At 33.8% G+C, this 16386-nt stretch overlaps 1 protein-coding gene across 3 annotated transcripts in view; it reads left to right on the top strand.

Annotated features, from left to right (window-relative positions):
* KIAA0825 (KIAA0825 ortholog) overlaps positions 1–16386 on the top strand; it is a 403281-nt gene that overhangs the window by 66754 nt on the left and 320141 nt on the right. For all 3 annotated transcript variants that reach the window (XM_067731233.1, XM_067731231.1, XM_067731232.1), the window contains 2 exons: positions 6816–6984; positions 10030–10699. In XM_067731233.1, the coding sequence (XP_067587334.1) occupies positions 6816–6984; positions 10030–10699 (839 nt within the window). The remainder of the gene's footprint in view (positions 1–6815; positions 6985–10029; positions 10700–16386) is intronic.

Below are 16386 nucleotides of genomic sequence, written 5' to 3'. Positions count from 1 at the left end.
AGACATGGAAGGACACTGCATAATAATCAAGGGATCAATCCAAGAAGAAGATAGAACAATTGCAAATATATATGGACCCAACATAGGAGCACTTCAATACATAAGGCAACTGCTAACAGCTATAAAAGAGGAAATCCACAGTAACACAATAATAGTGGGGGACTTTTTACACTAATGGACAGATCATACAAAATGAAAATAAATAAGGAAACACAAGCTTTAAATGACACAATAGACCAGATAGATTTAATTGATATTTATAGGACATTCCATCCAAAAAAAGCAGATTACACTTTCTTCTCAAGTGCACATGGAACATTCTCCAGAATAGATCACATCTTGGGTCACAAATCAAGCCTCAGTAAATTTAAGAAAATTGAAAGCATATCAAGTATCTTTTCTGACCACAACGCTATGAGATTAGAGATGAATTACAGGAAAAAGAACGTAAAAAACACAAACACATGGAGGCTAAACAATACATTACTAAATAACAAAGAGATCACTGAAGAAATCGAAGAGGAAATCAAAAAATACCTAGAGATAAATGTCAATGAAAACACAACGATCCAAAACCTATGGGATGCAGCAAAAGCAGTTCTAAGAGGGAATCTTATAGCTATACAAGCCTACGTCAAGAAACAAGAAAAATCTCAAATAAACAATCTAACCTTACACCTAAAGGAAATAGAGAAAGAAGAACAAACAATACCAAAAGTTAGCAGAAGGAAAGAAATCATAAAGATCAGAACAGAAATAAATGAAGTAGAAACAAAGAAAACAATAGCAAAGATCAATAAAACTAAAAGCTGGTTCTTTGAGAAGGTAAACAGAATTGATAAACCATTAGCCAGACTCATCAAGAAAAAGAGGGAGGGGGGCTTCCCTGGTGGCTCAGCAGTTGAGAGTCTGCCTGCCGATGCACGGGACACAGGTTTGTGCCCCGGTCTGGGAAGATCCCACATGCCGTGGAGCACCTAGGCCCCTGAGCCATGGCCGCTGAGCCTGTGCGTCCAGAGCCTATGCTCCGCAATGGGAGAGGCCACAACAGTGAGAGGCCCGCATACCACAGGGGGAAAAAAAAAAAAAAAAGAGGGAGAGGACTCAAATCAATAAAATTAGAGATGAAAAAGGAGAAGTTACAACAGACACCGCAGAAATACGAAGCATCCTAAGAGACTACTACAAGCAATTCTATGCCAATAAAATGGACAACCTGGAAGAAATGGATAAATTCTTAGAAAGGTATCACTTTCCAAGACTGAACCAGGAAGAAATAGAAAATATGAACAGACCAATCACAAGTAATGAAATTGAAACTGTGATTAAAAATCTTCCAACAAACAAAAGTCCAGGACCAGATGGCTTCACACATGAATTCTATCAAACATTTAGAGAAGAGGTAACACCCATCCTTCTCAAACTCTTCCAAAAAATTGCAGAGGAAGTAACACTCCCAAACTCATTCTATGAGGCCACCATCACCCTGATACCAAAACCAGACAAAGGTACTACAAAAAAAGAAAATTACAGACCAGTATCACTGATGAATATAGATGCAAAAATCCTCAACAAAATACTAGCAAACAGAATCCAACAGCACATTAAAAGGATCATACACCATGATCAAGTGGGATTTATCCCAGGGATGAAGGATTCTTCAGTACATGCAAATCAATCAATGTGATACACCGTATTAACAAATTGAAGAATAAAAACCATATGATCATCTTAATAGATGCAGAAAAAGCTTTTGACAAAATTAAACACCATTTATGATAAAAACTCTCCAGAAAGTGGGCATAGAGGGAAGCTACCTCAACATAATAAAGGCCATATACAACAAACCCACAGCAAACATCCTTCTCAATGGTGAAAAACTGAAAGCATTTCCTCTGAGATCAGGAACAAGACAAGGATGTCCACTCTCACCACTGTTATTCAACATAGTTTTGGAAGTCCTAGCCACGGCTATCAGAGAAGAAAAAGAAATAAAAGGAATACAAATTTGAAAAGCAGAAGTAAAACTGTCACTGTTTGCAGATGACCTGATACTATACATAGAGAATCCTAAAAATGCCACCAGAAAACGACTAGAGCTAATCAATGAATTTGGTAAAGTTGCAGGATACAAAATTAATACACAGAAATCTCTTTCATTCCTATATACTAATGATGAAAAATCTGAAAGAGAAATTAAGGAAACACTTCCATTTACCATTGCAAGAAAAAGAATAAAATACCTAGGAATAAACCTACCTAGGGAGACAAAAGACCTGTATGCAGAAAACTATAAGACACTGATGAAAGAAATTAAAGATGATACCAACAGATGAAAAGGTATACCATGTTCTTGGATTGGAAGAATCAATATTGTGAAAATGACTATGCTACCCAAAGCAATCTACAGTTTCAATGCAATCCCTATCAAATTACCAATGGTATTTTTTACGGAACTAGAACAAAAAATCTTAAAATTTGTATGGAGACACAGAAGACCCCGAATAGCCAAAGCAGTCTTGAGGGAAAAAGGAGCTGGAGGAATCAGACTCCCTGACTTCAGACTATACTCCAAAGCTACAGTAATTAAGACAATATGGTACTGGCACAAAAACAGAAACATAGATCAATGGAACAAGATAGAAAGCCCAGCGATAAACCACGCACCTATGGTCAACTAATCTATGACAAAGGAGACAAAGATATACAATGGAGAAAAGACAGTGTCTTCAATAAGTGGTGCTGGGAAAACTGGACAGCTACATGTAAAAGAATGAAATCAGAACACTCCCTAACACCATATACAAAAATAAACTCAAGATGGAGTAAAGACCTAAATGTAAGATCGGACACTATAAAACTCTTAGTGGAAAGCATAGGAAGAACACTCTTTGACATAAATCACAGCAAGATCTTTTCTGATCCACCTCCTAGAGTAATGGAAATAAAAACAAAAATAAACAAATGGGGCCTAATGAAACTTCAAAGCTTTTGCACAGAAAAGGAAACCATAAATAAGACGAAAAGACAACCCTGAGAATGGGAGAAAATATTTGTAAATGAATCAACGGAAAAAGGATTAATCTCCAAAATATATAAAGAGCTCATGCAGCTCAATATTAAACAAACAATCCAATCCAAAAATGGGCAGAAGACCTAAATAGACATTTCTCCTAAGAAGACATACAGATGGCCAAGAAGCACATGAAAAGCTGCTCAACATCACTAATTATTAGAGAAATGCAAATCAAAACTACAATGAGGTATCACCTCACACCAGTTAGAATGGGCATCATCAGAAAATCTACAAATAACAAATGCTGTAGAGGATGTGGAGAAAAGGGAACCCTCTTGTACTGTTGGTGGGAATGTAAATTGATACAGCCACTATGCAGATCAGTATGGAGGTCTCTTAAAAAACTAAAAATAGAATTACCATATGATCTAGCAATCCCACTACTGGGCATATACCCAGAGAAAACCATAATTCAAAAAGACACATGCACCCCAATGTTCATTGCAGCACTATTTACAATAGCCAGGTCATGGAAGCAACCTAAATGTCCATCGACAGACGAATGGATAAAGAAGTTGTGGTACATATAAACAATGGAATATTACTCAGCCATAAAAAGGAACAAAATTGAGTCATTTGTTGAGACGTGGATGGATCTAGAGACTCTTACTTCACAGAGTGAAGTAAGTCAGAAAGAGAAAAACAAATATCATATATTAACACATGTATGTGGAACCTAGAAGAATGGTACAGATGAACTGGTTAGCAGGGCGCAAGTTGAGACACAGATGTAGAGAACAGACGTATGGACACCAGGGGAGGAAAGCCGCGGGAGGGGTGGGGATGGTGGTGTGCTGAATTGGGCTATTGGGATTGACATGTATATACTGATGTGTATAAAATTGATGACTAATAAGAACCTGCAGTATAAAAAAATAAATTAAAATTCAAAAATTAAAATAAAATAAAATACTGTATTAGTTTCAGGTGTACATCACAGTGATTCAGCATTTTTATAGATTGTACTCCTTTTTCCAGCACGGTTCTTTACACTTTTACTACATATTTTTATAATCCTGAACAACATGTAGGATCGTATGGCATGTTTTCAAACTACTGAATGGTTTGTGTTCATTTATACCTTTTTCCCTCTCAACATTACGTTTGTTAGATTCATCTATGTTGATAACTGTATTTCTAGTTTATTTTCATAACTATTTCACTGAATGAATATAACTATTCTCCTATTGTTGGAAATTTAGGGTATTTTCAGTGGTTTTAATATTACAAATAAACTTAAGAATATGCTTTTAGAAAGTCCTTGCTAAGCCAACTAATGGTGTAAATTTGGGAATTTAAACTGTTTAGGGCAGAGATTCTACATCTACATTAGACTTTTGACATTTTTGGTTAATGAATGTGCTAACTGGATTTCTATTTGCCGAATTACCTTGGTTATATTTTTACTACTGACCTTGTTTCTAAAGAAAATTAGAAGCAACTTACAGTAAAACAGAAAACACTTAAACCAGAGTAAAGAGAAGTATCATGTTATTTCTGAAAAGCTAGATCAAGATCTTGCATCATTTAAGTCTGAAGATATATATAGACCTCCTCCCACCCAAGATCACCATCTCCATCAGCAATGTTACTACACATATATGAAAATAATATGTTACCTTTTCGATGTTGAAAATTAATTTTTAAATTAATTTTGACCTCAGTTAAAGAAGATAAATTGCCAAACTGATATGCATCTTAAATTTTGAAAGTATTCACTTTGAATAATAATCAGGAGATAAATCTCTAGACTTCAGACTTTTAAAGCAAGATGTACAGACAGTGGTGAATGGCAGAATGACAAGACATTTAGCCACATAAAAACAGCATCAGGTACAGGTGAATTCTGTCATTTTAAAACTTGTGACAAAATGATTTAAAAGCCAGCTCAACTGTCTTAGTTTGTATCAATGAGGGAGGTCCTCTGAAATGCAACTGCTCAATCCCTTTATCAGTGTTTGGACAAATTACTAAAATATCTAGCTCTCTGAAGGCTTTACTCTATTTATAAGTTGTAGTTATTGGCCTCTACCCAGATTCACATGTTAGAGATTAGCCTAAAAGCTGAGTCTTGATTGAAATAGATTTAGGTAAACTAACGGCTGAGCCTTTCCAGTTCACATTGCTGTAATCTATTAGGTTTGACTGAGTGAGACACAGGAGGATGCTATAATAAAAACCTTTGATAACCAGTCCCTAGAGTCAAGGTATGTGCTTTGGGCATCGTGTTTCTCCGTCCATAGAAGTGCTTACGTAAATTAAGAAAATATATGCCAATCTTGTGTCAGACTTAGAACTGGTATTCCTGAGTAAGACTGTCTCATCAGGAAACTGAGTGGCCTGTGGCCTAAGGACGTATTGTTTTTCTTGCAAGTTCTTTGTTTTCATGAAAAGGCTCTTTGATTCTCAGAATGTATTTTTTTCAAGGTAATTTAGTTTGAATTCGCTCATGCTCAGAAGTCTCCTGAAAAATTTCCCTTAAAGTTTTAGTGTATGTTTTATATGGAACCAATACCTTATACGAATTTCGAAGAAGAGAATTTCATATGACATCAATTTTAATCATCAGAGCTTGGTTTCCAAAGCCTCCGTGTTTCTATCACATGGAATCAATAATTAATAGCAATGATATTTTCAAAACAGTAGTAACCTTTTTAGTAACAGATGTCTCTTAATACTATTAAGAGGCAAATGCATAACTTGTCAGTTTGGGGTGAAGGGATTCAGCTTCAAAATAATTTTCCTGTTTATAAAGCTTTCTTGCAGTTTAGATATGCTGCCATCAGGTGGTAGTAATATGTCATATCCATGTGGCTCCACAGATGACATTATGCTTAAGGTCACCAGTTTACTCCACAAAGATTTATGATAATGAATGCACAGATTTTTAAATGAAAATTAAAATAAAATAGTACATCTTTTTAGTTTCAGAGCTAAGGATACTTTTAACGGAATTTTTTAAACATATATATATTGGAAGATGTAGTTGGGCATCCTGTTTATTTATTTGTAAATGAAGAGTTTCATCTTATGCCTTCAAAAAATTTAGAAAATAAAGAAAAGTAAAAAACACCAAATTTCATCACCCAGGGATAATTGCTATTAACCTTTTGTTTCATTTCCTTCCAGTCTTTTTTTTTAACATGCAATCTTTAGCATGTTTTGGGGGTTTTTTTTTTTTTGGAGTAGAGTTTGATGGCAGGAAAAGGCACTTAGCTGTAGTAACAGTGTATATATAGCATGTATCTTTTACAACTTTAAAAATTATAAGTTCTTTGTAACTTTTGTGATTTCTTAATATTGCACTGATTGAGGTTTTCCATAATTTATATAGTCATTCACATATTAGTATATAGTGTATGTTTCTGATTTCGGTCATCAAGAATATTTTGCCTCTGTCTTCCATCCACTGCTTGCTTATCAAGAGGATCATTATTTCATTGCATCTATACTTGATTTTTCATTTAACACAAAGGAATTTTTAATTCATCTTTGAGTAGCTAGATATGTTTCCTCTATTGCGTTTGAAATGAAATGGCCAGAAAATTTGAGCTTTCAGTTTTCAATTATGAATGAAAATATAGTTTCTTTGTTACTATTTTCATATATGAATGTTTTATAATTTTGTAAATTGTATGCCACCGGGCACTGCATATAAACATTTCAGGATCTGTGATATTATGAGACAGAGCCATTACCTACTTCCTACCAAAATAATTTTTTCTTTTCTTTTTTATAGCATAGAACACTGCATTAAAGAAATACAGTCTGAAGTTAACAAACAGTGTCCAGATGTGCAGCTACGAACAACAACTGACTGTTTTGAATGGCTAAATAATTATAATTATAATTCATCCAAGTCACCATCCATTCCCCATGGAGATATGATAAAATTTCTCAAAGCACTGGTAAAAAAAAAAAAAAAAATAGAATCTTTGTTTTAACAGTGGAGTGGGGTGGGTGAACATGGAATACATTTCATTCAATTTCTGTATGTAAATATTTATTCCATTGACCATATTAGCCCGCCATATCTAGGGGTTAGGATTTGTGTTTTGTTTCTATATCCTCAGTGGAATCCAGTGAGCTATGTGTTTTTATTTTTTGCTATGATTTTTATAATAAAATGAGGTTTTACAGAAATGGACATTAAACATTATAATTCCTGAGGGATTTGTGGTGTGATGTATACCATATCAACACCACAAAATGTACTGAAATGTACCACGATTATCTATCAGAAAAGTTGGTATCTATTACATTTTGTGTCCCTTCACAACTACTCATTTTCTTGTGCTCATTACTAAGCACAATAAGATCATCATCAGTTGTATCTATTAAGTAGCCTTGTCCATTATTCCCTTCATCCCCAAGCTGCAGGCATATCCAATTCTTTTCAATCAAGGCAGCAATTTATAACACTGTTATAAACACTGTTAATTGATGGAGAATTATTACATTGGTCATTCTTGGATACTGACCACTCTCTATGTTAGAGAGGTTTTTGTAGCCTTCAATAAGCAATACTTATTTTATTACACCTGTATCTACAAGGGTAGCTAGCTTCCAAGAACTAGAGAAACAGCACAATTGTTAGAAAACAGGATTTCTGTAGCTACGGTTTTAATTTAATTTAGGGAAGAAAGGCACTGTTTTTGTGTAAGCATCAAACATTGACTAAGGCAGATGTGGAAAATATCTTAAGGTTGTAGTTGGCTTAGGATGACAGAATCAGATGAAAATAATTTTTGACTATTGTTATTATTGCAGATGTCTCTTAAATGTTTAGAAAGTAATAAAAGAAAGAGAAAGGAAGATTATGTGCCCTGAAGGCTTATTCTTTTAAGAAAATCCTCTCACCCATTATCTCTTGAAGGTGGAGCCTTGAAGAATAAATATGGATATAGTTATTCCTTTAATTTCTATTAAGAGCCGTGTGTAATGAATTTCATTAATATTGATATAATAATGCTTTCTCATTTAATTAAAAGCAAAAGCTTTTAATTATCTTTTAGTCTGTCACACATAAGTCATTCTCTATTCACTGCAGGGCAAAGGCCGCCTTAGTCTTGCTCAAATTCATTAGACTGATAGGCCTCTTCCAGACCTAGGTGTTTTAACATAATTGATCATGTTATTTTGAGAAAAGAACCACATTATTAAAACAGATCCAGATTAAAATGACCTTGTCAAGTTTTTACATGCTGAAAGTGTCAATCTTGACAGAATTTTTTTCATACATCTATTTTTTTTCCATAGAAAATTTTTATTTATTAATTATCTAACTAAATAAGAAACAGAGCTTCTTATTATGGCAGTTGTATGAAGTCATTTTCCAAATTTAAGCAATCATACTTAATACATGTCCACATGTTTTAAATCTATCATTCTTTAAATGTTTGCTTGATCAAATATTTACAGTTATTGACTGATATAAAGAAACCCAAGTCTGAGGCACTAATATGACCAGTTTGCTCTATAGAATTTACCATAATGCTGGAGTTCTGGACTCTATCTAAGGACATTTATTTTCCAGAAGTATCAAAAGAACTAAATAAAAAGGAAAAGAGGAAGGAGAGCTTCAGAAAAGTCAGTTCACTTTTTGGTTCTCTAGAGTGTAGTAGAAAGAACATGGGTGAGGAGAATGAAACCAGGCATCCATTCTTGGTTCTGTGCTTTACTGTGTGTGACATTTGGCAAGTAACTTAAACACTCTGCACTTTAGTGTCCTTATCTGTAAATTGAGGTTTTAAGTATCTATGTCACAGAGTTTTCATTATGAAGAAGTCAGAGACTGTATCAAAAAGTGCTTTTTATATAATAAACTACTACATAAATATTAGGCATTATTATTTATTACAGACAGAACATTAAATTAGAGATCACAATGCTTAGAATGACTGAGAGAGAGCCCTGGAATTTGTCTAGGAGTTGTTCATTTTTCTGAGTCACACATAATACCTTTGTCAATAGGTAATTTCCAAGCTGACTTGATTTTATACTGCTTGAACCTTGCTTCCATTTTTAGGTTTTTTTTTAAATAATCAGCTTGTTGCTACTTAGAGGATATAAGCTAATTTCAGTACTACCTGAAATAGACATAATTAGGAGAGTCAGCATGTAAGGAGAATTTGTGCATGTAATTCAAAGTCCAAAAACAAAGTAAATTTTTGTCTTTTTTCTATTCCTAATTACATCTACTATTGTTTCTGTCAGTTGACACAGAAAATATACAAAAATTTTTCTTATGTTTTGAGGAACAATTCTGAGAGTAATTTTTCCCATTTTGAGTTAGTTATTTCTTTGGAGAGAACTGAAATATTCTCAGATTACTTTCCAAAGTAAAATCTTTCTTAACATGACTCTCAAAAAGGAATTTAAATGAAAGTTAAAGTCTTTAAATGTATTAACTTTTATTTCTCAGGATGGCAGCTATTAGTAACCCCTAGGCACATACTATGTTTAAAGGTCTCTGTTCTCTATGTTCATTTGGGAATTTATAATAATAAGTATACTCATTCAGGCATGAAAATTATCTACTAGGTATTAATTAGGAGCATGATCTTAAATTTATTTTGTCTTAGGAGTACATTTCAGTCGATATTTTACTATAGATTTTTATTTAGAATTTTTAAGCTAAAGCTTCCATACAGCTCAGGTTATATCAGGAATGGATAACAACGAGGGCTAAAAACTATGTGTTGAGAAATCTAATTGAAAAATTAGTTCATCACCTGGGCTTTACAAAATTTAACAGACCATAAAGATAATATTCTGAAATGTCTGAATAGATTAACTTTCAAATGCAAAAATAAGTTTTTTTTGAAAACATCATAGTATTGATTCTAAATTGAAATGAATTATTATGAAATTCTGTATGATTGTAGAAATCATTTTTTCTTGCTACTCTTATAGTTAATCACATTTCTAACATTATAATTTACTTTTATTAGCAAAATTTGTTGAAGAATGAACAAAATCAAGAAGAAATGGTATTGGATTTACTTTGGGACCTCTCCTGCCACAGCAGTGTTTCCTTCCCATCCATTCTAAGTGGAACATCTTTCCATTTCCTCTCTAGTACTTCTCTTCATTCTGTTGAAGATCATTCCTCTATGGATGTAAAGTCTATATGGGATGATATAAGACTACATCTTCGACGCTTCTTAGTGAGCAAATTACAAACCCACAATGAAATAAACAATTCACAGCAAAAAATACTGTTGAAAAAACAATGCATACAACAACTCTTATTTCTTTATCCAGAATCAGAAGTTACAATCAAGTACCAAAACATACAGAATAAACTGTTGACTAAACTTCTGCAGAACTGTTTTCCTTCTTACAGCAGAGAAGCAAATTTAGACATAATGGCTGATGGATACCAAGGTACAATGCTTAAGTTATACTCAATGATAAAAGAGGATTTTAACACACTACGTGAAATTTTAGCTCCATCCTCAACAGTGAAATTCATTAAAGAAACTTACCTGGATACAGTTACAGAAGAAATGGCAAAATTTCTTGAAAATTTTTGTGAGCTGCAGTTCAAAGAAAATGCTGTCCGTGTGATTAAAACAAGCAAGAGCTCCAGCAGGCATAGAGGAGCAGTGCATGCTTTGGGTTAGTGATTTTTTAAATTTCTGTTTGGCTTAACTTAAACCTTTGATATCTTTAATTTTCTTTCTTTTTTTTTTGAATTTTTGAATTTTATTTGTTTATTTTTATGCAGCAGTTTCTTATTAGTTATCTGTTTTATACATATTAGTGTATACATGTCAATCCCAGACCAATTCATCCCACCACCACCACCACCACCACCCACCACTTCCCCCCTTGGTGTCCATACGTTTGTTCTCTACATCTGTGTCTCAGTTTCTGCCCTGCAAACCGGTTCATCTATACCATTTTTCTAGGTTCCACATATATGCGTTAATGTTTTTCTCTTTCTGACTTACTTCACTCTGTATGACAGTCTCTAGATCCATCCACATCTCTACAAATGACCCAATTTTGTTCCTTTTTATGGCTGAGTAATATTCCATTGTATATATGTACCACATCTTCTTTATCCATTTGTCTGTCGATGGGCATTTAGGTTGCTTCCATGACCTGGCTATTGTAAATAGTGCTGCAATGAACATTGGGGTGCATGTGTCTTTTTGAATTATGGTTTTCTCAGGGTATATGCCCAGTAGTGGGATTGCTCAGTCATATGGTCATTCTATTTTTAGTTTTTTTAAGGAAACTCCATACTGTTCTCCATGGTGGCTGTGTCAATCTACATTCCCACCAACAGTGCAAGAGGGTTCTCTTTTCTCCACACCCTCTCCAGTATTGATATCTTTAATTTTCTAACTTTTCTATTTGGTTAAACTTAATTACAAATTTGAAAATAAATCAGAAAATAAATGTTGTGAAATTCTCCACTACACATTTCTCTTATGCATTTCTTTTTCTCTAAGTATAGTAATAGAAGTGTGTTCTTTCCTGTTATTTAAATTATTAAAGATATTGGAAATGTAAGTCAGAAATATTACCAATAAGACTTTCAGTTTTTTTTTTTTTGAAGATGTTGGGGGTAGGAGTTTATTAATTAATTAATTTATTTTTGCTGTGTTGCGTCTTCGTTTCTGTGCGAGGGCTTTCTCTAGTTGTGGCAACCAGGGGCCACTCTTCATCGTGGTGCGCGGGCTTCTCACTATTGCGGCCTCTCTTGTTGCGGAGCACAGGCTCCAGACGCTCAGGCTCAGTAGCTGTGGCTCACGGGCCTAGTTGCTCCGCGGCATGTGGGATCCTCCCAGACCAGGGCTCGAACCCGTGTCCTCTGCATAGCAGGCAGATTCTCAACCACTGTGCCATCAGGGAAGCCCAAGACTTTCAGTTTTTTAATCACATAAATTATTGGGTGGAACTTTATATATATATATATATATATATATATATATATATATATATATATATAAACAGAAAAGTCTAATTTTTAACCTATTGTATCTTCCAGAGCTGAAGCATTATTAAGTAAAAAGAAGTGTTGAACACTTGTTGAAATTTTTATTAATGAAAATTGGAAGTTTAAAATTGTAATATTTTGGTCAGCCAATGCCAATATGGCCCTATTATGAAATACTAATTATAAAATTCTATATTATAATTGGTTATGGAAGCATAACATTAACTACAGCTGATTTTTAAAGTTCCTCTAATGTTGTTCCTATAAGAATATATATAATAAAAGAGTATTTGAAGAGTCCTAATTTTATTCAAAAGATAAAATAATCTATTATGATATAATAAGTTATTCTTGTCATCATTTTAATTTCCTACCAGTGAAGAAAAATTAAGGTAAAAAATATGATTATTTTGAAAATTATGATTACTCATGCTTTACATAGAATGCTGAGGTGTGTTTCTAAATAGGTTCATAAACTATATTTTTTAATTATTTGAAAATTATCATTTGGTGAATTGCTATTTTTGAATTTATGATCATTTCATAAAAATTTCCATAGCTCACTATATTTTTATCTACCTTCCTTAATAAAATACCACAATACCAAATTTCTCTGATATATGAATATATTATATGAATACGATATATGAATTTTCAAATAATTTAATGTTCTGTCTTAGAATTTTTATTTTCTTCAGGAAGCTGTGTCACATCACAGAACAGAGATGCATCAGCCAGGTTTAGGTTACAGCAGAATACAAAATCAGTTAATTTAGGAACATTACAATTTTGCTCAAAGTAAATTTTCATTTTAATTATTACATAAATTTTAAATGCATTTTCATAAGTGTACTTATTTTCTATAATTTTTATGTCCTCTCAAAAAGTTTATGCTTACTTGTAAAGTACTTTCAACATGAAAGTTTTATATGTGCTAAATATAGTTTAGTTTATACCAGAAGAAAAGATCCATATGGTTAAAAATATGTGTAAGTTGCTATGGAGTCTTTAGGGCTGATATTGAGGTGTTTTCCCTTTTGTGAGAGAAAACTATGTGCGTTGGCTTTTACACCAAAATTTGAAGCACTTCCCACAAGTCCAAGTGCACTGATCTTTCTCAAGCTGCTTTATCTGAACTTTGGTATAAATCACTTGTTAAACGAATGCTTTCCATGTGCCAAGCACTGTACTAAGTGCATCCCTTTCCTTATTATCCCAATTTGATAAACAAAGAAAGAAGCTTAGAAAGATTAACTTGCCTTGGGTCACTTGCACAAAGTCAGGATTCACATGTAGATCTCTATGTCTTCAAGACCCATATTCTTAACCACCGTGCTATTGGGTCTTGTCTCAAAATGTAAAATTAAATTCTTTGTCACTTGTAAAAGAAATTTCAAACAGCACTGTTCAAGTGGGCTGCCTAAAAATCAGTTCCGTTCTGCTGTATTGAGTACCTGCCACAGGCAAGGCATTTAGCAGCTACCGTGTTTAAGGTTTCTAAGCTAGACATGGTGAAGGGAAGAAAACTGAGTAACTGCTGTTAATGCTGTGTGAGAACTCCTAAACTAACTCTTAACAAAGCAATCATATTTTCCACTAGTATTTTGCCCAATGAGCAAATTTTATTTATTAAGGAAATACAGTTTGAGATTAGCAAAATAATAATAATAATTTATAAATACTTAATAAAATTTATAATTTATATTCCTATTTGAATAAAATCTAGATTGGCTTGAATGGGTTGTATATTGTCTTTAATATATGTTTACACTCACCAAGTCTTCGATTTTTTTTTTTTTTTTTTTTTTTTGGCTGCGTTGGGTCTTCATTGCTGCACGCAAGCTCTCTCTAGTTACGGTGAGCAGGGGCTACTCTTCGTTGTGGTGCCCTGGCTTCTCATTGCAGTGTATTCTCTTGTTGCGGAGCACGGGCTCTAGGCACGGGGTCTTCAGTAGTTGTGGCATGCGGGCTCTAGAGGGCAGGCTCAGTAGTTGTGGTGCATGGGCTTAGTTGCTCCACAGCACGTGGGATCTTCCCGGACCAGGGCTCAAACCCGTGTCCCCTGCATTGGCAGGCGGATTCTTAACCACTGTGCCACTAGGGAAGCCCAAATCTTCGATATTTTGCCTGAAACTCTAGACAGTCCTTAAGTAACAAGAATTAGCATTTATTGGGTCAGACATTGCAACACATTATTTCATTTAATCCTTCTAACCACCCAACAAGGTAGGTACCCTTATTTATCTCTGTTATATAGTGAGAAAACTAAGGCATAGCGATATTAAGTAATTTGGTCAAGGTTACAAAGTAAAGCCAGGATATAAACTCAGGTCTGTCTGACTGCAATACCCTGACTATAACTGTGCTCTACTGACTAAAAGAACAGGACGGAAATAGCTCATTCCATTAAGAACACTGTTGTGAATCCTCTGTATGCTAAATCTACTTTAGTGTTGTCACTGTTTTACTTTCCCCTAAACTATCCCACAGTCTTCTCATTCCAAGACTTCATAATGCTTATTTTGTGATCTACTGAGATATCTTGAGCAGACCTTGTACATACACTAGTCTCTTTTTTCCAGCCTCATTGAGATATAATTGACATACAACACTGTTTAAGATGTACAACGTGTTGATTTGTACCCTTAATATTTGTACACTTAATACTTCAAAACGATTACCACCATAGTATTAACTAATATCTCCATCATGTCACATAATTACCATTACTTTTGTGTGGTGAGAACACTTAAGATTTACTTTCTTAACAGCTTTCAATTATGTAATACATTATTATTACTATAATCACAATGCTGTGCATTAGATCCCCAGAAATTTTAAATCTTCTAACTGGAAATTTGTACCCTTTGACCAATATCTCCTCATTTCCTCCATCCCCCATCCCCTGGTAACTACCTTAATACTCTGTTTCTATGAGTTTAGTTGTTTTAGATTTCACATATAAGTGATATCTTGTAGTATTTGTCTATCTCTGTCTGACTGTCTGACTTATTTCACTTAGCATAATGCCTTCAAAGTCCATCCATGTTGTTGCAAATTGCAGGATTTCCTTCTTTCTCATGGCTGAATTATAGTCCATTTTATCTATCTCAATCTCCCACATTCTTTATCCATTCATTCATAAATGGACACTTAGGATGTCTCCTTATCTTGGCTATTGTGAATAATGCTGCAACAAACATGGGGGTGCAGATATCTCCTTGATATCTTGTTTTCATTTCCTTTAGATATATTCCAGAAGTGGGATTGCTGATGGTGGTTCTATTTTTAATTTTTTGTGGAACCTCCATACTGTTTTCTGCAATTGGTGTACCAATTTATATTCCCACCAACAGTGCACATGGGTTCCCTTTTCTCTACATCCTCACCAATGCTTGTTATCTCTTGCCTTTTCGATGATAGCCAGGTATAAGGTGATATCTCATTGTGGTTTTGGTTTGCATTTCTCTGATGATTAGTGATCTTGAGCATCTTTTCATGTACCTGTTGGCCATCTGTATGTCTTCTTTGGAAAAATGTCTATTCAGGTCCTCTGCCCATTATTTAATCGGATTTTGTTGTTGTTGTTGTTCTGTCACCGAATTGTATGAGTTCTTTATGTATTTTGTATTTTGATTCCTTACTAAATATATGGTTTGCAAATATTTTCTCCCTATCATAGATTTTTTCATTTTGTTATAGTTTCTTTTGCTGTGCACAAGTTTTTCAGTTTGATATAGTCCCATTTATTAATTTTTGCTTTTGTTGCTTATGCCTTTGGTATTACATCCAAAAAATCATTGCCAAGACTAACATTAAGGAGCTTTTTCCCTATGCTTTCTTCTGGGCGTTTTATGGTTTCAGGTCTTAGGTTAAAGTCTTTTATCCATTTTGAGTTAATTTTTGTATATGTTGTAAGATACGGCTCAGTTTCATTCTTCTTCATGTGTTATCCACTTTTCCCAACACCATTTATTTAACCCTTTCCCCAATGAGTATTCTTAGTCCCATTGTCAAATATTAGTTGACCGTATATGCAAGGGTTTATTTCTGGGTTCTCAGTTCTGTTCCGTTGGTCTATATGTCTATTTTTATGTTTTGATATTTGAAGAAAATGGTGAAATAATGTTATAATGTAAATATTATAGACTTTTTGTGGTTTGGTGATATATTCTAGAAAAGAATAATAATATTTTTACAGATACTCTTTTAAGTGATTAAGTCATCGAGTTACTTTTACTTTTAAAATTGTATTTTCTTTGGATGTAAGAAAAGATATTGCTACTTTTCTCAGTGCTTGAAAAAGAGGATTGTTTATGTGTAGTAAATTTTAGTTAGATAAATTCTCTGTATTTTA

Source organism: Pseudorca crassidens, chromosome 3, assembly GCF_039906515.1.
Source record: "Pseudorca crassidens isolate mPseCra1 chromosome 3, mPseCra1.hap1, whole genome shotgun sequence".
In the NCBI taxonomy this organism is placed as follows: domain Eukaryota; kingdom Metazoa; phylum Chordata; class Mammalia; order Artiodactyla; family Delphinidae; genus Pseudorca; species Pseudorca crassidens.
Note: the sequence above shows the minus strand (reverse complement) of the source record. Positions and strands in the feature narration are given on the sequence as shown.